The sequence below is a fragment of the Schistocerca gregaria genome, chromosome 2 (assembly GCF_023897955.1).
Source record: "Schistocerca gregaria isolate iqSchGreg1 chromosome 2, iqSchGreg1.2, whole genome shotgun sequence".
Classification (NCBI taxonomy): domain Eukaryota; kingdom Metazoa; phylum Arthropoda; class Insecta; order Orthoptera; family Acrididae; genus Schistocerca; species Schistocerca gregaria.
The window spans coordinates 477,245,111-477,271,339 of record NC_064921.1 but is presented as its reverse complement, the minus strand read 5'-3'; the positions used below and the strand labels follow the sequence as shown (position 1 = coordinate 477,271,339).

Genomic DNA, 26,229 nt, shown 5'->3' with positions numbered 1-26,229 from the left:
TACGAACGATTTGGTCTCTCCATCAGTATTCCAAAGACAAAGGTGATGGCGCAGCCAACTCCTGGCTCCTCCGTTCCTGAACTCAGCATATCCATTTATGATACACCCTTGGAACAAGTGGACCATTTCCTCTACCTAGGAAGCGCACTGTCATCTAACTGCTCATCTGGAAAAGATCTGGAGAATAGATTACGTGCTGCTCATGTACCATTTGGACGTCTTACAAAGCGTGTCTTCCTGAATAAAGACCTAACACTGTACATCAAACTGATGGTGTACAAAGCTGTAGTCGTTTCCACCCCGCTATATGGTTGCGAAACCTGGACGTTGTATTGCTGTGATCTGAAGAAACTAGATCGCTTCAACCAACAGAAGCTAAGATATATCGTGAACCTGAAATGGGATGACTTCATATCCAAGACGGCTGTTCTTGAGAAAGCAAAAATGTATAGCATGGAAGCTCTTATCATTGGGCATCAACTCAGATAGGTCGGACATGTCCAGCGGATGGAAAATGACAGACTTCCACGCCAAATGCTGTACAGCATAGTGAGCACAGGTAAAAGGCCACGAGGTGCCCCTCTCAAACGTTATAAGGATCAGTACAAGAAAAATCTGAAAAACTTAAACATCGATCCGAGTAACTGGTCCACAATAGCAGAAGATCGAAGACGCTGGCGCTCAGTTACCTCAAATGCTCTTCAAAACTTTCAGCTGGAACGTCGAAGAATGGAGAATGACAAACGCCGGAGACGTAAACTCCTCCAGGCTCAGCCACGTCCTCCACCTTCCCTCCGCCACACACCGCCAGGTGGCTTGCGGAGTATGGATGTAGATGTAGGTGTAATGTCTGCGGCCGCCTGTTCCACGCTAGGATTGGATTGCTAAGCCATCAACGACACTTCCACGCCTGAACCGTGACAAAGGAAATCTCAGGAGAGAAATGAAAACTCGGATACGAGTATCAGCTGACGACGACGAATATCCATCGAGTTTGCTACTGCATATAAGTAGACAGTAGAGTCTCCACTAGGTTATAAAAGGTAAGGACAGCTTTTTAAGTCAGTCCATGTGATGAAGTTCACGTTTCAAGTTTTAGAACAAGGCCTTCAAGGGCATGTTTGGGGTGCGAGTTCTGATTCGGCGCACATCTTTAAATTAATGAGAAGGACTATCGCAGCGCACGTTCAACAGTGGAGAGAAATATTTGTTGGCGAGTGGGTGTGTTTGAATTGCTGACCTGCGCCGTGGCCACTGCGCGCTTCATTTCCTCCTGCACCTCCTTCGACTTCCGGTGGGTGCTCGCCAGTGTCTTCTGGAGCGCCTCCTGGGCAGAGATGGCCGCCTGCTTCCACTCCTCCATGTTCAGCCAGGTGGCAGGCAAGTGAGCCTGCAACAGGAATAGTCGTTAGCTTCGTGGCATAACGAAGACAAAAGCGTTTCGTTGAACAAATTCAACTTATCGGTACTCAAATATCCTTAACGAACACACTCTAGCGCAGTTGTGACGACGTTTCGACAGGCATTGTTGCTGGTTTTGTATTAGGGATTCTTGTTATTCCACCTAGGCGCAACGGAGAAACTTACAGAATACTTTCATATACTTTCATATATATATATATATATATATATATATATATATATATATATATATATATATATATATATATATATATAGCAGGTAACAAAAAGATATGGGCAGACGTTCAGGAAACATACCTCACACGTTGAGAAATACAGTATACGAATACGGGTCCGGAAAGCCTTTATTTCCTTGTGAGAGCTCATTTTCTGCAACTGTTCATCACAGGAAAAAAGGTATCAGCATAGTCTAAAGAACTTTCCCAAATGAAACATTCAAAACGCTCTCCGTGAACAAGGATCAACACGCCGTCACGCTGAATCAGTGATATGCTGATATATCACTGGGAAATTGACTATTGTTGCATGACGACTTAGCACATCCTGCACTGTGGTGCGGTGCACTAGAGCTTTGGTTGGCGGGTTGGTTTCAAGATTAAAGGGACCAAACTGCAAAGCTCATCGGTCCCTTGTTTCATAAACACACAGAGCACATTGCAACCATCCACCAGTCATTCTAAACACTAAAAGAAAAATTCCGGGGGAAGAAAAGCCCCAAGGTCAATGGTAAGGCAACATGGAAAACTGAGTATAGCAACAAAAACAACATAGAGAAGAAAAAGTTCGCCTGCGGACGGTTAAAATACGACATTCCAACAACATATGGGCCACCGCCATGTTTGCACCACAGCGGCAATGAGGGGGGTCCTCTCGAGGCAGCAGATGACAATGCGTCAGCCAAGAGTGACCAATGCGGAGCCTACACAGAACAACAGAATCCCTGCGAGAGGCCCGCATGGAGGAACCCCACACAGTCGTGGTCTCCTTTACTCGCCGCAGCTTGTTGGGTGCAGACAGAGTGCGCCATTCGTCTTCCCACATCCCAAAGACCCGGCGGCGCAACACCGCTCGGAGATCAGTTGCCGGGAGGCCGACCTCCAACGTCAGTCTGCGGGTAGATTCTTTGGCTAACTTGTCAGCGAGTTCGTTTCCCGCTATCCCAACGTGTCCCGGGGTCCATATGAACACCACCGAACGCCCACGCTGTTCAAGAGCGTGAACGGACTCCTGGATGGCAACAACAATGGGATGGCGTGGGTAGCACTGGTCAAGAGCCTGTAGACTACTGCAAATGACGAAGGACTCTCCAGTGCTGGTGTGAATACGCTCAAGGGCACGAAAAATGGCTGTTAGCTCTGCGGTGTAAACACTGCAGCTTTCTGGCAAGGAGCGCTGGTCTACATAGTCCACATGAGCATAAGCGTACCCCGCATGACCATCAACCATCGAGCCATCGGTATAGACAACTTCCGAAATGCCCCCACAAATAAGAGTATAATAGGCTCAGTCCTGGAGAACCTAAAGGCACAAAGACACATGTTCTGAAAGGACAGGTAGAGTATTCCGCAAGGAGGCACGGTAAGTTTCTCCATTGCGCCTGGGTGGAAGAACATGAAACCCTAACAAACAGTCAGCATTGTTTGATTGGCTCTGGCGAATGGTATGATGACAACAGCTCAAATACCTGCAGAGGCAAATCCGGACAGATGTTACAGGAAGAGTGTCACCATGAACTGACAGGGACAGATTACTGAAAGCTGAGCTGAGATCTCGAGTTGCCGAGTGCTGTTTACCGTTGACTCTGTACCATTAACAGACTTGCATGGTGTAGAGAAAGAGTCAACTGAGAGACTGATGGAATTCTGTGGTGTTCAACGTGAGGCTCGATTGTGTTTGTGGCGGCCAGATGGACGCTTACGTGGCCGCAGATGATAGGTGATCGTGACTGCACGCAGATCCAAAATTTTACGTGCTCCTGAAGTGGTCATCTGCGCGTGCGACTTTTTCGAAATATGTCAGCTGCGTATTGTGGTCAGTTTTTGAGTTAGGTCCTCTGCACATGGAGGAAAACTTAAGTTGGCAGTACAACATTTTCCTTCCAATTTCCAGAGACTTAGGTCTCTCTATGACCGCTAAGCTAGCCCAATCATAGGTATGGTAGAAAATACTTGATAAAATACGTATCCCCATAATGGGGAACTTTTCGAGGTGTTTAAAAAGACATGGCAGTTATTTCCATTCATTATTATAATAAGAAGAAATTGTTTAAAAAAACTGAAACATGTCATAATTCCATGTCCGTACTTTAAAATCAATTCCTGTGCATACTGCATATACTTTTCAAGTTTTTTTTATTTCGGTGAGGCCTATCTGTATCATTCAAATTAAAGTATGTGGTTATCTGAGGTTGAATGATAGCTTCAATAAATGACACATAAGTGGGTGTGCACTCTGAAAATTGAGGCTGTAAGCCCGCTGAAATGCCTCACAAGCAGTAGGAACTTACCTATTGGATGTTATTTGTCTCTTAAAGGTATCAGCCCCTTCAGGGTTATGATTGACTTCATTACTAAATAGAATGTGAGTCAATGAATCATTTGACTAAATACGCGACTTCATGTTTTTATTTCGAGAAAATACGTGACTTCGTGTTGCTCCACACTACTCGACGTTGTGTTACTCTGTCCCGAAATTTATTTCTACCTACAACGATCAACTTATGGACTCTTTCACTTGTCATAATCACCACTGGAATATTACAATCCATTTCTAACTTAGTAGGAACTGGCGTACTCGGAGAAAGTGACTAATGATAACAATGCTACCTACAGTTCAGTGCACACATTACCAAATAGCAAACAAAATGCTCGCGCACGGACGACCTATTTACTGAGTTATCCTGACGCTGCTCTCTAAGAGTGGGTAAGCAGTTAACTTTATCACGCGCAGCCGGTACCTACCAACAGACTATCAGGTGAAAAGTCATACGATGCAGCGATTCTTGAGGGCCCATACCTCTCCAAGTCCTCGACCTTTTCCAGATGACAACAGGACAGCTTTGGTAGTTGTAGGTGGGAATAATGAATGCTCGTTAATATGTGGTTAAGAGTGGTAAAGACTGTTGTCACACCCTTCGTGAACAGGGTACCAAATGGGATATTCCTGCAGCATAATGCCGGACTCCACGCTGCAGTTCGCACTTCAAACGCCTTGAGGAACGGCTTATCTGCTCAGTCCCTTATTTGTCAGCCACTGAACATGTCTGCCCCAGCCTGCAACCTTCATCTACTGACACGACATGTGCTTCTTGCATGACAAGAACTTCTTCAAGATTACATTCGGAGTTTGACTGCTTCCATGGCACAACGATTATAATAGTGCATTCGGATCCGTAATGTCACACATATTGATATTGATGCTAGATATCGGTGTCGAATGGCATGAAAGTTCAACAATTTAATTCCCGTCATCAGATGAAGGTCTCCACAAAATTAATAAATACCAGTCTACGGCTTCATTGTGTGACAGTTTGCAATAGGCTATTTTCCTACGTTAAAAACTTGGTTCACATTGTTTTTCCCTGAATGACAGTAACATTCTAATAGCATTCTCAGTCAATATTCTCACAAAATATCTGATAATTAAAGCTTAAAAATCATTAAATTTCAAGATTTGCTCACGTGATGGAAAACGCTCTGTTATTGACTGAACGAGTAAGACAAAGGTGTATACTTCCGTTACTGGGGTGTTACATGAAGTTACTAGAGTTTTTTCGCACTTCTTATGCGGACAGTTTAGTTAATTAGGTGCGAAAAACGCATTAACAACTTTTAAATAACAATGGAAGGAGATTTTGTGAAGACTGAAACTCCCGAAAGTTGATGCGTTTATGGTCTCTTCGTTCTTCAAAAACAACCAAGAGTTTTATGTTCCAGAAGCGAGAAACATGAAAACTGCATTGCATGGCGATTGGGACTCCAAGCATTATGACGCAGCAATAAGTCGCAGAACTGTCCTAAAACAGAGGGAATCTGGCACTGTATGATTTGCTCATAGCACGCTAAAAAGTTCAATAAAATACGGTGGAAAACCTACTCATTCAGAAGATAATTCTGATTGTTAATTGTTGTGGTCACTGCCACAGCTATTTCTGTTTTCTAGGTACCTTCTTTCTCAACTTTCATATTTTCAGACTGCGTAATAACACTCGCGGGGAACTGCTGAGCATCATCGTGTTCATCTTCAACAGCTTTACCCATTGCAGTTTTTATGTCCCTCCAGAAAATTATGTCTATAAAATATGCAGTTGGCGCAGCAGAACCTTAAAGTATCTTTTGTTTATACTACATACTTCACTGCTGCTGAAACACTATGACTGAAAAGTGCTTTAGCAGGATCAACATTCATTTTGTCGAAATGTCTTGGTTTTATTACATATTCCCGTAGGTTCCAAGCAATGTTGAATTTTTCTCTTTGTTAAAATCACACAGCTTCGGGGCAGAGTCAATGGAGACAGCTGAAAGTGGCAAATTACGGTCTGCGACGACTTCTTTGGGAAGAACAATGTGGTCTGACATTGTTGGACGGTTTCTCAGATTCTCCAGAATAAGAGCAATATCATGCATGAAGTCCAGTTTTTTACATCTTTCTCCTTGTGATCCATCTCAAACTGATCAGATGCTAAATGAACCTAATAACTGGAAGTATATACTAAAATGTAATATGAAATAAAATATAAAGCTGTTACATAACTGTATTACGAATAAAGTAAATTCAAGAACACAGTAATATTAATCGATAAGAACAAGAAGGAAAAAGAAAACCTCACTCCAAATGAGCATCATCTTTTGAACATTGCATTAGGAGGCTAGGCACCATACCTGTTACCCCACAAGCGGCAACGTGTCCAGATGGAGTGATTACTTACATCAAAATCATCCTCACAGAAATAAATACTCTTAGTGATCATTATCTCACTTCTGTTTCTATGAGCAAGTTGCAACCACATTTTATGCATCTTTTCATTCTCTCAAACACTCAAAACACAGCATCTCAGGTGTTTTTGTAGATGTTTTTAATAATGTGGTAGGACACGCCATTTGTAACCCATTTCCCGAAACGTAAAATCCAAATCACGATGTAACTGTGAATGAGCTTTACGACAACAGGTACAGCGTGATAGTCAGTGACGACTCAGGCATCACATGACTCAAATGGAGCGTTTTATCGAGTTATCAAAGTATTTGAATTTCATTTTTGTTTTATTTTCTTACAGAAATTCATGAGGGGGAAAATCATATTATGGGCATAAAATGACATAATTAAACATTTAAGATAATTTTCAGAAAAAGTCAAATACCCTGTTCACAGTCAAATATCCTGTTCCGTCAGTGTATAAGATGATTCCAAAGATCTGCTTGTCAACATCTATATTTATATGTATATGTAGTAGACCTTCATGTTTCACATCCGAGGCGGAATATCAGATGTGTCGTGGCTGACGTGAGTGGCGCACGGATGACAGCATATGGTCCACGGAACCGCCAAGGAACACGTTCTGGAAAGGTGAGTAAGATTTGCAAAGTCGCTACGAGCCTCGCGTTTTTCTTAGTGGATTCTACATATTGAACAACTGGAAACAGCGGGAGTCTTAAGGAAGTGCCTCACAACGATAAAGCTGGAAAATGAAGCGCCTCGGCAGCCAACAAGGACGAAACCATTGGAAAACGTATTCTTCTTGGATTTCAATACAAGACAGTTTGTAAGATCTCAGGCGTCTGTCAAAATCCAAGCGTCATTGCGTCATAAACAGACAATTTATTTTATTGGTCGTCCTTAACGCGGGTTACCTAGGGCTCGTAAACAGCTACATCTTGTACAGCAACCTTGAAATGTGAACTTTTGCCTGGCTGGAACACACTACTGCCGTGTTCAGAATAAAAATTTAACTGGAAAGTAGCCAACTCGGCTTCAAGAGAGCTAAGCAGCTTCTTTAAGGAAAGCGTCTTCATTTTCGTAATCCAGCATTAACGTCCGGAAGTTACATAAGTTGAACGTACACTATTCTTCATGTTTAGTAATCCCCAATACGGATGATCAACCCTCGCAATACCGAAGGGGAGGGAGGGGGGGGGGGAGGTACTTTACACCCACATTTTGAAAATATTGTGATGTGTTATTCTATACACACATCAAAAAAGTTTTGCATCACCCTGGTTCCTAGAACTCCTGAAGATAGATGTTGACTGTGAACATTGTGTCACAGGCACAGTCTCTCTGACTGTTCAGAGATGTCGCTAAGCCCACCCAAGATGTAAACAACCATGCATGAGCAGCGCCTATTAGACGGAGAGGGTCCGGCGGCCGATCAGTTCCAGTCATTTCACCAGGAAGGAGGTACACGGCTCGTGTTGTCTGTGGTTCAACCATACCTAGACGGTCAATTCCACGGTTCGATCGCATTAGCATTGTTACTTTGTGCCAGCAAGGGCTCTCAACAAGGGAAGTGTCCAGGCGTCTCGAAGTGAACCAAAGCGATGTTGTTCGAACACGGAGGAGATACAGAGAGACAGGAACTGTAGATGACATGCCTCGCTCAGGCCGGCCAAGGGTTACTACTGCAGCGGATGACCGCTACCTATGGATTATGGCTCGGAGGAACCCTGACAGCAACGCCACCATGTTGAATAAAGCTTTTCATGCAGCCACAGGACGTCGTGTTACAACTTAAACTGTGCGCAATAGGCTGCATGATGCGCAACGTCACTCCCGACGTCCATCATTGCAACCAAGACACCACGCAGCGCGGTACAAATGGCCCAACAACATGCTGAAAGGACCGCTGAGGATGGGCATCACGTTCTCTTCACCGATGAGCGTCACTTATGCCTTCAACCAGACAATCGTTGGAGACGTGTCTGGAGGCGACCCGGTCAGGCTGAACGCCTTAGACTCATTATCCAGCAAGTGCAGCAAGGTGGGGGATCCTTGCTGTTTTGAGGTGGCGTTGTGTGGGGCCGACGTAAGTCACTGGTGGTCATGGAAGGCGCCGTAACGGCTGCAGGAAACGTGAATGCCATCCTCCGACTGATAGTGCATCCACATCAGCAGCAGAGTTGCGAGGCATTTGTCTTCATGGACGACAACTGGCGCCCCCTTCGTGCACATCTAGTGAATGACTTTCTTCAAGATACCGACATCGCCCGACTAGAGTGGCCAGTATGTTCTCCAGACATGAAACCTATATCGAACATACCGGGAATAGACTGAAAAGGGCTGTTTATGGACGACGTGACCCACCAACCACTCTGAGGGTTCTATAACGGATCGCCGTTGAGAAGTGGAACAATTTGGACCAACAGGGCCTTGGTGAACTTGTGGATAGTATGCCACGACGAATACAGGCATACATCAATGCAAGAGGACGTAGTACTGGGTATTACAGCTACCGGTGTGTACAGCGGTCTGGACTACCACCTCTGAAGGTCTCACTGTATGGTGGTACAACGTGCAATATGTGGTTCATGAGCAATAAAAAGGGCAGAAATGATGTTTATGTTGATCTCCACTCCAGTTTTCTGAACAGGTTCCGGAACTCGCGAAACTGAAGTGATACAAAACTTTTTTTGATTTGTGTATTTTAAAATTCTGAAAAAATATTTACTGTTTAAAGTTTTCCTTTAAACTTAACCCAAAAAATTAAGTTTTAGTCGTAGATGTCACTTTCCACAATGAATGCCATATTCAATACTTTCAGGTGCAGGACCTTTTATCAGTAACCGTTTAAATGTATTATGTGAGTAAAAGCCAAGAACAATTAACGAAATTCGCATTTTTGAAACTTTTTTTGTGGTTTACATCTACATCTACAATCATACTCCGCAAGCCACCTGACGGTGTGTGGCGGGGGTTACCCTGAGTACCTCTATCGGTTCTCCCTTCTATTCCAGTCTCGTGTTGTTCGTGGAAAGAAGGATTGTCGGTATGCTTCTGTGTGGGCTCTAATCTCGTGGTCTCTTCGCGAGATATACGTAGGAGGGAGCAATATACTGCTTGACTCTTCGGTGAAGGTATGTTCTCGAAACTTTAACAAAAGCCCGTACCGAGCTACTGAGCGTCCCTCCTGCAGAGTCTTCCACTGTAGTTTATCTATCATCTCCGTAACGCTTTCGCGATTACTAAATGATCCTGTAACGAAGCGCGCTGCTCTCCGCTGGATCTTCTTTATCTCTTCTATCAACCCTATCTGGTACGGATGCCACACTGCTGAGCAGTATTCAAGCAGTGGGCGAACAAGCGTACTGTAACCTACTTCCTTTGTTTTCGGATTGCATTTCCTTAGAATTCTTCCAATGAATCTCAGTCTGGCATCTGCTTTACCGACGATCAACTTTATATGATCATTCCATTTTAAGTCACTCCTAATGAGTACTCCCAGATAAATTATGGAATTAACTGCTTCCAGTTGCTGACCTTCTATTTTGTAGCTAAATGATAAGGGATCTATCCTTCTATCATCCACCAGGTCATTTATGTATATTGTGAATAGCAACGGTCCTATGAAACTCCCCTGCGGCACACCTGAAATCACTCTTACTTCGGAAGATTTCTTTCCAATGAGAATGACATGCTGCGTTCTGTTATCTAGGAACTCCTCAATCCAATCACACAATTGGTCTGATAGTCTACATGCTGTTACTTTGTTCATTAAATGACTGTGGGGAACTGTATCGAACGCCTTGCGGAAGTCAAGAAACACGGCATCTACCTGTGAACCCGTGTCTATGGCCCTCTGAGTCTCGTGGACGAATAGCGCGAGCTGGGTTTCACACGACCGTCTTTTTGGAATCCCATGTTGATTCCTACAGAGTAGATTTTTAGTCTCCTGAAAAGTCATTATATTCGAACATAACACGTGTTCCAAAATTCTACAACTGATCGACGTTAGAGATATAGGTCTATAGTTCTGCACATCTGTTCGACGTCCCTTCTTGAAAACGGGGATGACCTGTGCCCTTTTCCAATACTTTGGAACGCTACGCTCTTCTAGAGACCTACGGTACACCGCTGCAAGAAGGGGGGGGGGGGGGGGGGGGGGGGGGGGAGGTTCCTTCGCGTACTCTGTGTAAAATCAAACTGGTATCCCATCGGGACCAGCGGCCTTTCCTCTTTTGAGCGATTTTAATTGTATCTCTATCCCTCTGTCGTCTATTTCGATATCTACCATTTTGTCATCTGTACGACAATCTAGAGAAGGAACTACAGTGCAGTCTTCCTCTATGAAACAGCTTTGGAAAAAGACATTCAGTATTTCGGCCTTTAGTCTGTAATCCTCTGTTTCAGTACCATTTTGGTCACAGTGTGTCTGGACATTTTGTTTTGTTCCACCTACCGCTTTGACATAAGACCAATATTTCTTAGGATTTTCTGCCAATTCAGTACATAGAACTTTACTTTCGAATTCATTGAACGCCTCTCGCATAGCCCTCCTCACACTACATTTCGCTTCGCGTAGTTTTTGTTTGTCTGCAAGGCTTTGGCTATGTTTATGTTTGCTGTGAAGTTCCCTTTGCTTCCGCAACAGTTTTCTAACTCGGTTGTTGTACCACGGTAGCTCTTTTCCATCTCTTACGATCTTGCTTGGCACATACTCATCTGACGCATGTTGTACGATGGTTTTCAACTTTGTCCACTGATCCTCAACACTATCTGTACTTGAGACAAAATTTTTGTGTTGAGCCGTCAGGTACTCCGTAATCTGCTTTTTGTCACTTTCGATCTTAAAGACTCCCCCATCCCCCAGGTAGGTAGTACACATTATTGAAAATGCGTTGCTAGTGGTAAGTGTGTGTCAGAAAGTTCTTAGACCTCACTCACACATCAGTATCTCTTCAAAAAGTGCGTTGTTAATATAAATCAACAACAATTAACGAATTAACTTTCAAAATGGAAGATTCCACATCCTGAGTCAGTATATTGTTTTTAAACCATTATCGAAAATTAGTTTAACCATAAGGTCAAGATGCTCGTATCAGCTGTGCGGTATAATTTTTTCACAGTAAGTGAAAAAAATAACGAAAACGGAGAAGCGTTCTCCAATGCAGGTTGTTCACACGTTTGCAGTTATACTATGTTCAAGTGTCACATACTGTCTCAGAGTGATAACAGTAGAATAGATAATGCTCACCACTCAGGGTTGACTTCCTTCATCGCTCTCTAAAAGTTGCCACAATGCGGAAACAGGTCAAGGAAGATCAGTGAGTGTCATATCATCAGTAGAGAAATACTCATACCTCGTTGCAGTTACCCCAATCAACCTGTAAAAGATAACATGGGCGTCTACAGATGAGCACGTGCCTGTCGCCATTGGTAAGTACCTATGCGTCAGGAAAGAACGGTGGCTATTTTCTTGGCCCCGAGGTGAATTCTGAAACGCGAGAAACTTTCATAAAATAATCAATAGAGCTCAGTACGCGAAACGATGTTTCTCGCGGCAATGCTTAAAATTATCATACAAGTTAAATCAGTATCACACTAACTCTTCAGCACACTGAAGCTCTTAGAGCAGCAGGATTGTGACCATGTTCTGCCTGAAAACGCCTGAAAAAATTGGTTTGATGAAAAGTTTTGAAGGATGTAGTGTCTCAAGAGAACGTAAACAACGTTAAGAAAAAGAAAAAAGTGAGGTAAATAGAGTTTCACTGCAAAATTCTGTTCATATGCTTTGCACTATGATTTTGTCTTGTGTGTGAAATAAAGCAGCAGGCAAAATTTTGTGGTACTGCTACTGGTTCCCTACACTCTAAAAATAAATCGTCAATTCCTACATGAAATCTGTTTTGTACGTAAGTGAAAGGTTTCCTAATTTTAGTCAAATGACTTTTATGCATTTGTTTTCGAAAGATCAGCAGCAACGAGAAAAATACGCGTTCACATACTAACTAATGACATCTGAAACTAGAAATCGCGGAAGTGTGTGTGTAGGTTCTATAAAACAACCTCCTCGAAGGTACAAACAACCCAAAAACAGACAAATCGTAGCAACATGCGACAAATAATAACGGGAAACCGTAACTGGGGATATTCTGAGGTCTCATTCACTCACAAAGATAAACCTCATACAAAAAAGAACGCAACTGAGATGTCATCTAACAGCAAATTTGATTTGACGTTCTAAACTTATCTTGATCAGTATTCCACACAAAATATTTTTGTTTCGCTTTCTTAGTTTTACAAGATTCCCAGAATAGCAAAAATATTTCGATTTATAACACAGTTTTGAGACTGAAATATTTGCTTACTTGAGTTGCAGGTTCGTTTCTTCCTTTTATTCAGAATTTAACATGGCCAGCTTAAAACGAACTGCACCTCTTGATTAAATATGTAACAAATAAATTTCTCAGAAAAGGAAGTTAACTTTCAACATTATGTTTCTAACTTGGTAGCTTTCGCTCTGCTGCAGCACATGAAACTAAAAATGTTATTTCCTCATGAAGTTGTCAGTCTGCATAATCACATACAATCAACGATCTGATCGTGAAATATGCAGAGCATAGATATGTTTGATCAGAGAAATTGCACTACTAAAGCAAAACAACGCCAAAGACGCTTCTACTGAACTTAAACAAAGGAAAGAACAAATATTTTCATTTCAAACAAAATCAGAGCTCTGGTGTAGACGTACAAAAAAGCAACGGCGATTCGAAACAGATGTGTAACTACGTTTCGAATGAACAGAGACAACGATTTAAAGAGATGAAATAACGTTTCACTTGAGTGCAACAGCAGCTACTTAAGACTAATGAATTGGTACATCAAATTGTGTCGTTTATTTCCCTTTCTTACCTCGCTAACAGTACGTATTCGACGACAGAAAAAAAATATTAACACAGCAATCAATCATTCCTCGGAAAGAAAATAAATCATTCTAGTAAACAACTTTATGGATCAGATGCATATCAAATTGAGAAGAAATGGTAACAGTCTGGAGAAAGACTAATATGTAACGTTAACACACAAAACCTGACACAGGAAGTCCTATTAATTGTGTATCCAGTTTCCTCCGTTGTCATTTATCGTTACTTTCATTAGAGGACGAAAATGACCACTGAATGATCACTGCGGCGAATGCAAGCACAGCTCGAGCAGATCGCTGATAAAATGACTTTTTCCGTGGTCACACGAACTCCAACATGTTCAGAAGTAGGTCCCAGTCCCAAATATACAAATAATATATTAAAATCCTCTTTTTATGTAATGATGAACGCTTATTTACGTCATACAACACTGCCGTAACCTTATATAGGTTGAACTGATGCTACATCAAATAAATTGTTGTACCGTACTTAGCAAACCATTAGTCTAATATTGTTGTTGTTGTTGTGGTCTTCAGTCCTGAGGCTGGTTTGATGCAGCTCTCCATGCTACTCTATCCTGTGCAAGCTCCATCTCCCAGTACCCACTGCAACCTACATCCTTCTGAATCGGCTGGGTGTATTCATCTCTTGGTCTCTACGATTTTTACCCTCCACGCTGCCCTCCAATGCTAAATCGGTGATCCCTTGATGCCTCAGAACATGTCCTACCAATCGATCCCTTCTTCTAGTCAAGTTGTGCCACAAACTTCTCTCTTCCCCAATCCTATTCAATACCTCCTCATTAGTTATGTGATCTACCCATCTAATCTTCAGCATTCTTCTATAGCACCACATTTCAAAAGCTTCTATTCTCTTCTTGTCTAAACTATTTATCGTCCATGTTTCACTTCCATACATGGCTACACTCCATACAAATACTTTCAGAAATGACTTCCTAACTCTTAAATCTATACTCGATGTTAACAACTTTCTGTTCTTCAGAAACGCTTTCTTTGCCATTGTAAGTCTACATTTTATATCCTCTCTACTTCTACCATCATCAGTTATTTTGCTGCCTAGATAGCAAAACTCCTTTACTACTTTAAGTGTCTCATTTCCTAATCTAATACCCTCAGCATCTCCCGACTTAATTCGACTACATTCCATTATCGTCGTTTTGCTTTTGTTGACGTTCATCTTATATCCTCCTTTCAAGACGCTATCCATTCCGTTCAACTGCTCTTCCAAGTCCTTTGCTGTCTCTGACAGAATTACAATGTCATCGGCGAACCTCAAAGTTTTTATTTCTTCTCCATGGATTTTAATACCTACTCCAAATTTTTCTTTTGTTTCCTTCACTGCTTGCTCAATATACATATTGAACAACATCAGGGAGAGACTATAACCCTGTCTCACTCCCTTCCCAACCACTGCTTCCCTTTGATGCCCCTCAACTCTTAAAACTGCCATTTGGTTTCTGTAAAAATTGTAAATAGCATTTCGTTCCCTGTATTTTACCTCTGCCACCTTCAGAATCTGAAAGAGAGTATTCCTGTCAACGTTGTCAAAAGCTTTCTCTAAGTCTACAAATGCTAGAAACGTAGGTTTGCCTTTCCATAGTCTAGCTTCCAAGATAAGTCGTGTTCCAATATTTCTACGGAATCCAAACTGATCTTCCCCGAGGTCGGCTTCTACTAGTTTTTCCATTCGTCTGTAAAGAATTGGCATTAGTATTTTGCAGCCGTGACTTATTAAACTGAGAGTTCGGTAATTTTCACATCTGTCAACACCTGATTTCTTTGGGATTGGAATTATTATATTCTTCTTGAAGTCTGAGGGTATTGCACCTGTCTCATACATCTCGCTCACCAGATGGTAGAGTTTTGTGAGGACTGGCTCTCCCAAAGCCATCAGTAGTTCTGGTGGAATGTTGTCTACTCCCGGGGCCTTGTTTCGACTCAGGTCTTTCAGTGCTCTGTCAAACTCTTCACGTAGCATCATATCTCCCATTTCATCTTCATCTACATCCTCTTCCATTTCCATAATATTGTCCTCAAATACATCGCCCTTGTATAGACCCTCTATATCCTCCTTCCACCTTTCTGCTTTCCCTTCTTTGCTTAGAACTGGGTTTCCATCTTAGCTCTTGATATTCATACAAGTGGTTATCTTTTCTCCAAAGGTCTCTTTAATTTTCCTGTAGGCAGTATCTATCTTACCCCTCGTGAGATAAGCCTCTACATCCTTACATTTGTCCTCTAGCCATCCCTGCTTAGCCATTTTGCACTTCCTGTTGATCTCATTTTTGAGACGTTTGTATTCCTTTTTGCCTGCTTCATTTACTGCATTTTTATATTTTCTCCTTTCATCAATTAAATTCAATATTTCTTCTGTTACCCAAGGATTTCTACTAGCCCTCGTCTTTTTACCTACTTGATCCTCTGCTACCTTCACTACTTCATCCCTCAAAGCAACCCATTCTTCTTCTACTGTATTTCTTTCCCCCATTCCTGTCAATTGCTCCCTTATGCTCTCCCTCAAACTATGTACAACCTCTGGTTCTTTTAGTTTATCCAGGTCCCACCTCCTTAAATTCCCACCTTTTTGCAGTTTCTTCAGTTTTAATCTACAGGTCATAACCAATAGATTATGGTCAGAATCCACATCTGCCCCTGGAAATGTCTTACAATTTAAAACCTGGTTCCTAAATCTCTGTCTTACCATTATATAATCTATCTGAAATCTGTCAGTATCTCCAGGCTTCTTACATGAATACAACCTTCTTTTATGATTCTTGAACCAAGTGTTAGCTATGATTAAGTTGTGCTCTGTGCAAAATTCTACCAGGCGGCTTCCTCTTTCATTTCTTAACCCCAATCCATATTCACCTATTACGTTTCCTTCTCGACCTTTTCCTACTACCGAATTCCAGTCACCCATCACTATTAAATTTTCGTCTCCCTTAATAATTTCTTTTATTTCATCATACATTTCTTCAATTTCTTCGTCATCTGCAGAGCTAGTTGGCATATAAACTTGTACTACTGTAGTAGACGTGGTCTACGTGTCTATCTTGTCCAAATTAATGCGTTCGCTATGCTGTTTGTAGTAGCTTACCCGCATTCCTATTTTTTATTCATTATTAAACCTACTCCTTCATTAACCCTATTTGCCTTTGTATTTATAACCTTGTATTGGCCTGACCAAAAGTCTTGTTCCTCCTGCCACCAAACTTCACTAATTCCCACTATATCTAACTTTAACCTATCCATTTCCCTTTTTAAATTTTCTAGCCTACCTGCCCGATTAAGGGATCTGACATTCCACGCCCCGATCCGTAGAACGCCAGTTTTCTTTCTCCTGATAACGACGTCCGAGATCCGAATGGGGGACTATTTTACCTCTGGAATATTTTACCCAAGAAGACGCCATCATCATTAACCATACAGTAGAGCTGCACGCCCTCGGGAAAAATTACGGCTGTAGTTTCCCCTTGCTTTCAATCGTTCGCAGTACCAGCACAGCATGGCCGTTTTGGTTAGTGTTACAAGGCCAGATCAGTCAATCATCCAGACTGTTGCCCCTGCAACTACTGAAAAGGCTGCTGTCCCTTTTCAGGAACCACACTGGCCTCTCAACAGATACCCCTCCGTTGTGGTTGCACCTACGGTACGCCTATCTGTATCGCTGAGGCACGCAAGCCTCCCCACCAACGGCAAGGTCCATGGTTCATGGGGGGGGGGGGAGTCTAATATTATCAAACAACAAAAATTTCTACTTCACAAATGTTCAGAAAACACTTTAATCTCGAAGGAGATCACTGGACTCGTTAAAACCATGAAACATAGACAATATAAAATCGAAAACTTCTTTCTATTCATACCTACTCATTTAGAAAGTCAGTGTGAAATCTACGTTTATGACCAGCTGAATATAATTAGACGAACAAACAATATGACACTGTTTCCAGAGGAAACTTCATGTGGTTGACGAGGAGGAGGATTTCGATTCCGTTTCGGTAGCTTTTATCTGTTATTCTCAGGCATACGTAAGAATTCGGCAGTTCTTAGAGTAAGATGAATGACCATCCACATAGTTACACAGAGTTACAGAACTATGAATGTGCAGCCAGACTCAGAGTGTCCAATAGACTTAAAATTACCCTAATGATATTCTGGGCGGTTACAGTCGACCATCCAAGACGAAGACAGACCTGTAAGATGTACCTGCTTTAGCCGTAACCACTCTTTTCATTTCCCTAACCATCTCTTCAATTGTCTATAACGCGAGATACTTTTTATTAAGATCAGGATTTCAGTCGAAAACGGTGCTGACATAATGTTCGGCTGGGCCGCATAATGCATAAGTCTTTTAGAAGATGTAAACAAGGAAGCTCGTATTAATGCAGCGCTTTTTGGTTTTAGAAGGTAAAATTTGAAGAAAAGTACTTAATAGAGCTCGGGAGACAACTAGCTTGACTAAGTCCAGCTCCTGTAGATGTCAAGTACTCAACACACAGAAAGGTCCATGGGAAAATACTGTGGTGTGCAATATGAGTAAGTAAATCTAATTTTCTGATAGTTGTGGGAAGGAATGAAGCTATATTTTAATGGGCTATCGACACTGAAATCATTATAGACGAGCACTAGCTCCGATTGGACAGTGAGGGAGAAAGAATTCTCCGTGGTCGACTTGAAGAATTCATTGGGGCGTTTGCCTGAATAATCTTCGGAAATCTTGAACCAATATGGGCAAACAAGGATGTGAAGCTTGATGTTCTCATATGTCAGTCCAACTTTAGGTTCCGAAGTTAGAGTAGTGGAATCGGAAGATTAGTTAAATAACACCAGATGGGAACTAGTAGAGCTATCGCAATTGCTACGAAGAAAAAATCCCAAACAGTATAAAATTCAGAAAATTTGTTGTGCTATACAGGTACATAGCGGTGAAGAAATTCAGTTGTAGGCTTTACAGGGATGCACAGTTAATAAAAAATATTACAGCTACTGCGGGCCATATTTTCCATCCTAAAAAAAAGCAAATGTTGAAGGAATCTAAGACATAAGACTTGTTTCAAAAACAGACACAAGATATGTCACAGAAATCAGTGAAGGCTATGCACCAACGTGCACATATTTTGATTAGCAGATAGAAGACCTCTACTAATAAGGGAACATCACCAGCTTGATGTCAAACTTGAAGCAAAAGAAAGTACTCAGAAACAGCCCCGCGCCAAAATTTGGGCCCTAATTCTGACAGTTCACAGTTATGACCTTCTGTACATACAGCTCTTAACATGTGCGTGCGTCTGTTAGTCAGTCTCTCCACCCCCACTGCAACAGCTTAAAGCCCGAGCGTGAAGTACAGTGAAATGGAGTGACTAAGAAATTTGTGAAATACTGTTTTGGCATCGGTAACACGCTTTTTTCATTGTGTTACAGAGCACCGTTTCTACCAGGTAGCTGGTAGATCTCTTAACATTTTTATGTTGCGAATCACAATGGCAGTTGCACACGAATAAAACGAATGAGTGTTTCATTAACCCTCGAATACATATACAGAGCCTCGGTGGCCCTTGAAGGTCTTACTTTTTAAATTTTCCTGTAGTTCTTGATTTCATTCCAAACTCCTTTCCAGTATTTTCGCGCACCCCTCGTAAGATGTCTGAGCTAAATTGTTTTCTAGGTCTTTTTTAGCATAACTCAGAATATTTGCCGTAACACCATTAATGCCTATGCAGGACTTCAGAAGCCCCCTTACAGTTGTATATGTCCTCTATTCCATATTGACTTCTACATTTGTTTAAGAGCAGTTATTAATTCAACAATAACTGTAGTAGAAGCAATGATGCTGTTAGCACCAGCAGCAGCAGCATTAGTAGAAGTAAATGTAGTAATACTATTAGAGCAAAAATAATAGAAGTTATCTCTGTTTATTAGAGATATCGGTATACCTTTGAGTTACTTGCCAGCACATGCATCATTATCGCATAGTATTGTTGTTCTGTGCTGCTATTGCCACTGAAATGCTTAGTTTAGCTTGTTGCCTCAATGACGCTATTGTTACCATCATGACTTGTTTAGTTTTCCACATCAGCTGCTGTTCGAGTGACTTGTATTTTGTTACGATTTCATCAAACTAAACAAGAGAGTCAGTACGTGCAAGCGCAGGTAATTTTCAATGTGTTGTCACAATAAATGGTTTGAAAAAGCTGATTCATGCGACGATGGAAGTATTTTTGAAGACAGAATTATTGAAGAATCAAACTTTGAACCTATTGATACGAATGTTCCGGAAGATCATTACAACTACATATAGTATTACCTCATAAGAGTCTGAAAGTGAAGTTCCACATCTACCATTCAGAGATACTAGCATATACATTAGTCGTAATGGAACAATTGGAATTTAGTTCCTCCTGCAACTTCTCGCGTGTCTGTTCAGAATTAGATGAAAAAGGCACCTGGTCCAGCTCGTGGGCTACACCTAAGGAACTATTTCATCTCTAAGTAAATACTAAATGAAGTCACTAACTGCACAAATATAGAAGGCAGGAGAATGGCTGCTTCACATGGTAAAACATAGAAAAACATTTCACTTAATGAAATTTAGGGTTTTCCTTGTCTTTTACCGTTTGCTGGTATCGAAAAGAGTTGGTAAGTCACTGTGAGAGAATTATTCTTGAAAGAAAAGTCAAATACTACATATAAGGCCACAATATTTGTAAATAGATTCGAGGATATAAGGAGAATAATATGAGTCGCTGACAAACGCAGTTGTTCGCTTTTTCTTGACAAGTGCAGAAACAGAACGATTCCTAATGATTCGCTCACAGTTGACGAACAGTTCCTCCCATTCCATTGAAGATGCAGCTTTATCCAGTATATGCCCACTTAGCCAGCCAAGTACCGCATAAAGATATTTTGGTTATGAGATGCTACACCTGCATAAGGTTTAGACGGAATTGTGTACTTGGGAAGGAAGCCGCATGGACATATTCAATAAAATCTTCTATAGAATGTGGTGAAATATCTAGCTAAATGAAGGACAATCCAGAAGTATGAATGTTGGCAACTTCTTCGCTAGTTTTCAGTTGGCAAAAGAGATATTCCAGGGACAAATAATAGTGGAGAGGACATTCAAACAAAATAAACAAGAAATCCCCAATGAGATGAAACCGTCCGCCTCAAGAGTAATGCATTCCTCGTTATTTGTCTTTAGGGGTGAAATCACAATAGTGAGCTATGTCCCCCCACCCAAAAAAAAAATCCGTAGTTCTCATTACTGCAATGCATCACGACAAAGACATCTATCAAACTCATGCAAAAAAGAAACTAGACACAATAAAGTCCTATAACTCCACACAGGGTGGAGTAGGTCAAATTACCTGTGAGGTTTCATATTACATCTGAAATATACAAGCAGGTAGATTGCCATTTACATTATGGGTGAATATGATGGACGTTGCAGTAATGAACAGTGAAATTTTGTTTTTTGACCAATATCCGAAGATCTGGAAGAACCGATCGACAGCGTTTGTTGGTAAGAGATTTAGTAGGGGAAATGGAAAGATCATTAATGGAATTTCCATTTCAGGAGCTTCGAATTCAAATCCCTAATACCCAAAGAAAACAGCTGATGCCATGTACAGATGTAGTGTGTAAAAAGATGTCTCATCGCTGAACAAATTATCTGTATCAGGAAAGAGAAAAAGGTGCATATACTGCCCATGTAGTCGAACCAGTGCTCTCATATCCTACCCAAGCAAAATTTCACTCTACATCATGGATCAGCGTTTGAAGCCTTACATTCAATCTGACGTATCCACAGAACAAGCATGGTTTTGTTGAAGAAAAAGAAACTCTTGAACAGATTCTCAACATACGACAAATAATCGAGAAAGCGGCAGAGTTCTGTGTCCCTATCTTCATCTTTCATCAGCTTCTATGATTATAGGAAAGCCTTTGACTGTGTTTTCTGAGAAACGTTGTGGCAGGTGCTTGCAGAGTTTGACGTCCCACAACAGTTGACATAGCTGGTCAGAAGTCTACACAGTAATCACCTCGCAGCTATGAAGAGATGTGCTTGCACATCTGATATCTTCAATGTTTCAAAAAGTGTCAGACTGGATTGTGTTTCCCCACCCCCACCCCCCCCCACCCCCAACTGTAGAAAATCTATGCAGAACATGTCATTAGATATGCTGTTGATGGTTAGACTAAATGCATCTCAATTGGCGCTAGAACTATTACCAATCTCCGATTTGCTGATGACACCGTGCTCTTAGCCAGCAGCGAAGCTGAACTTGCTGAGCTGTAAACACAAGTAAAAGGCATTAGTCTGTCATATTGATTGGACCTCAGTCTCAGCACGTTCATAACTGATGGATGAGTACAGGTTAAATTCACAGGCCGATTAAGGGAACTGAAAGTCGCGGATTCTTTCAACTACCTTGGGTCAACGATCTGTGACATGGGAAGCTGTGAATATGAGATAAGAAGGCGGATCAAAAATGGCTCTGAGCACTATGTGACTTAACTTCTGAGGTCATCCGTCGCCTAGAACTTAGAACTAATTAAACCTAACTAACCTAAGGACATCACACACATCCATGCCAGAGGCAGGATTCGAACCTGCTACCGTAGCGGTCGCTCGGCTGCAGACTGTAGCGCCTAGAACCGCACGGCCACTTCGGCCGGCAAGAAGAAGAAGGAACACGCTATGGCGAATGGCTATGAAGAAGGTCACCAAGAAGTGGCAGAACAGAGCAATAAGAAATACCACGAAGGTCCAGCTTGTTGAAACACTCGTGTTTTCCGTCTTCTTTTATGGTTGCACGACATGAACACTTAAAGCCAAAGACAAACAGAACATCGATGCATCTGAGCTTTGGTGATGGCGCAGGATGTTATGCATAAGCCGGCCGTGGTGGTCTCGCGGTTCTAGGCGCTCAGTCCGGAACCGTGCGACTGCTGCGGTCGCAGGTTCGAATCCTGCCTCGGGCATGGATGTGTGTGATGTCCTTAGGTTAGTTAGGTTTAAGTAGTTCCAAGTTCTAGGGGACTAATGACCACAGCAGTTGAGTCCCATAGTGCTCAGAGCCATTTCAACCTTTTTTTTTGTTATGCATAAAATGGACTGAAAGAAGAACAAATGTGTCCATTATTGGGCAACTCAATATCTCCACCCGCTTTCCTTCTCAGGTCAACCACAAAATTCCCCATTTCTTTGGCCATATGGTGAGAAGACATGGAGAAAACCTAGAGAAATAATCGTGGAATTGAAGATCGAGGGCAAGAGACTGAGGGGAAGAGCACCGAACAGGTGGACTGATCAAATCAAGAAGATCTCTGGTCTACCTCGTCAGCAGGCTTTAAGGAAAGCTTGTAACCGTCCAGGATGGAGACGTTTGGTCCATGAGGTTATGACGTTCACCAATGAGCACAACGACTGGTGATGATGATGATGAACAAACATAGAAAACGCAATATGATATGTACGAAGTACTTCTAGAAGGTACATAGTGGCATTCTTTGTGCTTCTCGTCTGTCAGATGAAAAATTTTGTGAAAATGTGCAATAATTATTTGTTAAACGTAGCTTATAATTATTTAGACCAATAAGGATGTTGTAATTCAAAGAATTAAACTTAATAACTCCTACAAAAGGTATAACCGCATCTTTTAAGGGTATTAATATGATTATTTGCAGACGTTGTATGTAAGTGATTGTAACTGATAAAAATACGTTTTCAGAGTTCTTTACAAAAATCTATAAAATATTACTCAGGCCCTCCAGATGCTTTTAATATAATTTAGGAACAGATAAATTCAACTCCAAAAAAATGAGTATATAAAAAGAGAACAATTTAAAATAAGGACAGGGTGTCACAGACATTGCACATGCATTCATGTGTGTTTTCAATACCATACATGCTAGGGTTAAAGAAGTAACGCAGCGCTATTTAATTATTATTAGCGTAGCTGTTGTGCGTTATTTTCTTTGGATTTTAAAACTGGTACTGTTAAAGTGAACTACATTGGACATATTACGTTTTTCAGCGTGGCTGACTGATTAAAATGTAAATCGAAAACCATTAGCTAGATTTGAAAACAGTAATTAGGTTTATTCATTTTGATTTTGAGATATTTGTACAATTGCAGAAAAAGGCGAGAACATTATAAAAGTAATACTGAACGTATATGTGCGTTAGATTGACGTATTATGTTCTCACGGAACATACTATTTTTCACACATAATAACGCGTGTTTTCGAACAACATTTCAAACCACATTGTGCAAATGTTTCCACCACCCTCCCCTTGCTCTTCCCTCGCCTTCAACATCCCAGGAATAGGAGGGCTCTGGTTGTCACTCCACTGCTGTACAGTACCACAGTTTAACATAATTGTCACAGTACTTCTTGTTCGGGCATTAGGCGCTGAAATGGTAAGGGCGGATAGAGAGACCAACAACCGGACGGCGTGGAAGTTGAAAGCTGCACTTTCCGGAGGTCATAACTGGGTATTGTCGGAACTGTGGCCAAAATTTTCACACACTATCGATTGCTAGGGTTTATCTCTTGCAAGTGTGCTTTTTTCTCTTTAAAATATTAAGTCAAGTTTGTGATCTTCCTTTGTAAGAGCTGCAGAAGGCAACAGATGATAACAAACTCCACTACAAAATGATAAAGAGGGATTTCAATACAAAAGTAGGAGAAAAACTAAAATATCATTCTTCAGTGGGAAACCGGAAATGACGGAGATCACACGAGTCCATACTGAAACGTAATGCCACCAATATTTTACGTGAAATCTGATAAATATTTTTAAATAAGACAGACGTTCAGAACATTCTACATCTTTATTCTTCATGCTACATTTTTATTTCCCAGTGCAGTATCCCTGACGACGAACACATTTCTCCCAACGAGAGACTAATTTGTTATACTGCCACTGTACATGATAATCATAGAGGTTGAAGAAATTAATTAAAATTTGTGCTAGCATCAGGATTTGAACCAAAGTCTCCTACTTACGAGGCAGATGTGCTAACAGAGCTGCACAGAGGAGATAAGTCTAGCGCTCTCCCTAACACAAACTTCAATAAATCAGCCCATTTTCCCATTCTCATACAGTTACTATTGCTGGGCCTCTCCTACATTGGAATAGCACCCCAGCTTTGTACGTAATAGGAAAAATGGGCTGAAGGTTTGAACTGAAGTTTGTGTTGGGGAGGGCATTCAACTAAGATAGTCCATACAGCACTAGTAAATGAGTCTCGGCAATGGTGACGATATGGGAAGGGGAAAATGGGCTGAAGGCTTGAATTGAATTTGTGTTAGGGTTGCATTGGGCTTACGTGGTGCATGTAGCTACGTCAGCTACAAAGCTGCGGTCTTGTGATGGTTAGCACATCTGCCTACGAAGCTGCAGAGTCTGGTTCAAGTCCTCGCTGTGGCACAATTTTTAATTTATTTCTCCAGCTTAATTTGAGACTCGTATGTCTCAAAGAAGATTTAATACCATCAGGTCAACAATTGTTTGACTTTGATGACAGAGCCGCGATATCACTTTTACTTAGACCGCTTCATCACTATCATTGTGAAGTCGTCGAAGGTGCACTTTAAATTTTGTAACCAGATGAAAATCGGATGGAGCGAAGTAGGGACTGTATGGAGGGCGGTCGATGACAGTGAACCCAACGCGTCGGACTGTTGCAGACGTCGCAGCACTCGTGTGTCATCTGGCATCTGAGTGGACGAATTCTTTCAATTCGAAACTCGATTACAGCTCGCTGTTTCTTACGCATCGACATAGTATGTCAACGAACAGAATTGGTGCCACTGGGTTACTGAGACCCCACGCTTTGAAGCTGCTGTCCCGAATCGTCAACAAACAGTCTGTTTAGTGCGCAACCAGCGCACAATGCTATATTGGGGGTCTGTCACAGCAGACAAACACAGACAGGTACTGCAATGTGAATTTGTACCGACTGCACTCCGAAACTACTAGTTCATGTACAGATAGCACGTCCACACCGTACTGCGGTTGTCTTCGATTTATTTCAGATACGTTCAGAGGTCTGATCGTTATCCTTGACACCTTAGAATTCATTGGACATATTGTACAGAGTTCCCCTTATAATCCTGATTTAGACCAGTGTGATTATTTCTTATGGGGTTATCTGAAAGACAGAGTCTTTAAAAATATACTGCAATTTCCAGAGAGATTTGTGCAACCTAAACTAGTGATCTTCACAAGATCATACAAAACATTTTCATCGATTCTAAAATTGCATCATGACACTAATAGTATCAAGCTTTCCAAAAAAAAGCACTGTAAATGTTTTGTGTGAAAAAGGTGACTGTTCAGTGTATAAAACTGTTAAGAAAGGGAAAATGTTACTACTCAATACGTGATTAGCTTTTTTTCGCCAATTTAGAATTTTTTGCGGTGCCCCTAGGGACTTTTCACATGTCGTTGAAGGACATGGTCGAAAATTATTCGGCAGCACGGCTGTCAGCTATGAAGATCAGTAAAAACTGTCGAGAGGACTTTTTCGGCACTAAATTGGCATTTGGTCATCGTCATACAGCGGTTCAGGTCTAGGGTCCTGATCGCACAACTTACGGTTCAAACTCTGAACGGCTGTTGAATGCAAGTCTTTTAGGATCTTTTAGGACAAGAGTCGTACTTGTAAGTTCGGTTACGTGAAATATTATCCGTTTCGATGTAATCGGGCTTTTTATGTTTCCCAACCAGCTTTAATCGGGAGTCGGGTTTTCGAGACAATCCTGTCGAGATCGGGGCACCTGGCAGCCCTGCCTCTTTTCTCGGTTGAAGAAACCATTATGTGGCAAGAACTTCTGGAATGCCGAAGAAGTAATTTTGGTGGTGGAAAGTTTCCTGGACAGCCAACATGTAGATTTCTACAATTAACGTTTCCGCCATG

The 26,229-nt window shown here is 41.6% G+C and overlaps 1 protein-coding gene across 2 annotated transcripts in view; it reads right to left on the bottom strand.

Moving 5' to 3' along the window:
- Nucleotides 1-12,979, bottom strand: part of LOC126326927 (trypsin-1-like) — a 195,427-nt gene extending 182,448 nt beyond the window's left edge. The window contains exons 1-2 of one of the 2 annotated variants that reach the window (XM_049995812.1): nt 12,723-12,979; nt 1,241-1,390 (exon numbers count right to left, since the gene is read on the bottom strand). In XM_049995812.1, coding sequence (XP_049851769.1) covers nt 1,241-1,363 — 123 coding nt within the window. In that variant the 5' untranslated portion in view covers nt 1,364-1,390; nt 12,723-12,979. The remainder of the gene's footprint in view (nt 1-1,240; nt 1,391-12,722) is intronic. The other variant, XM_049995811.1, reaches the window with a different exon arrangement.
- Nucleotides 12,980-26,229: the final 13,250 nt, after the last annotated feature.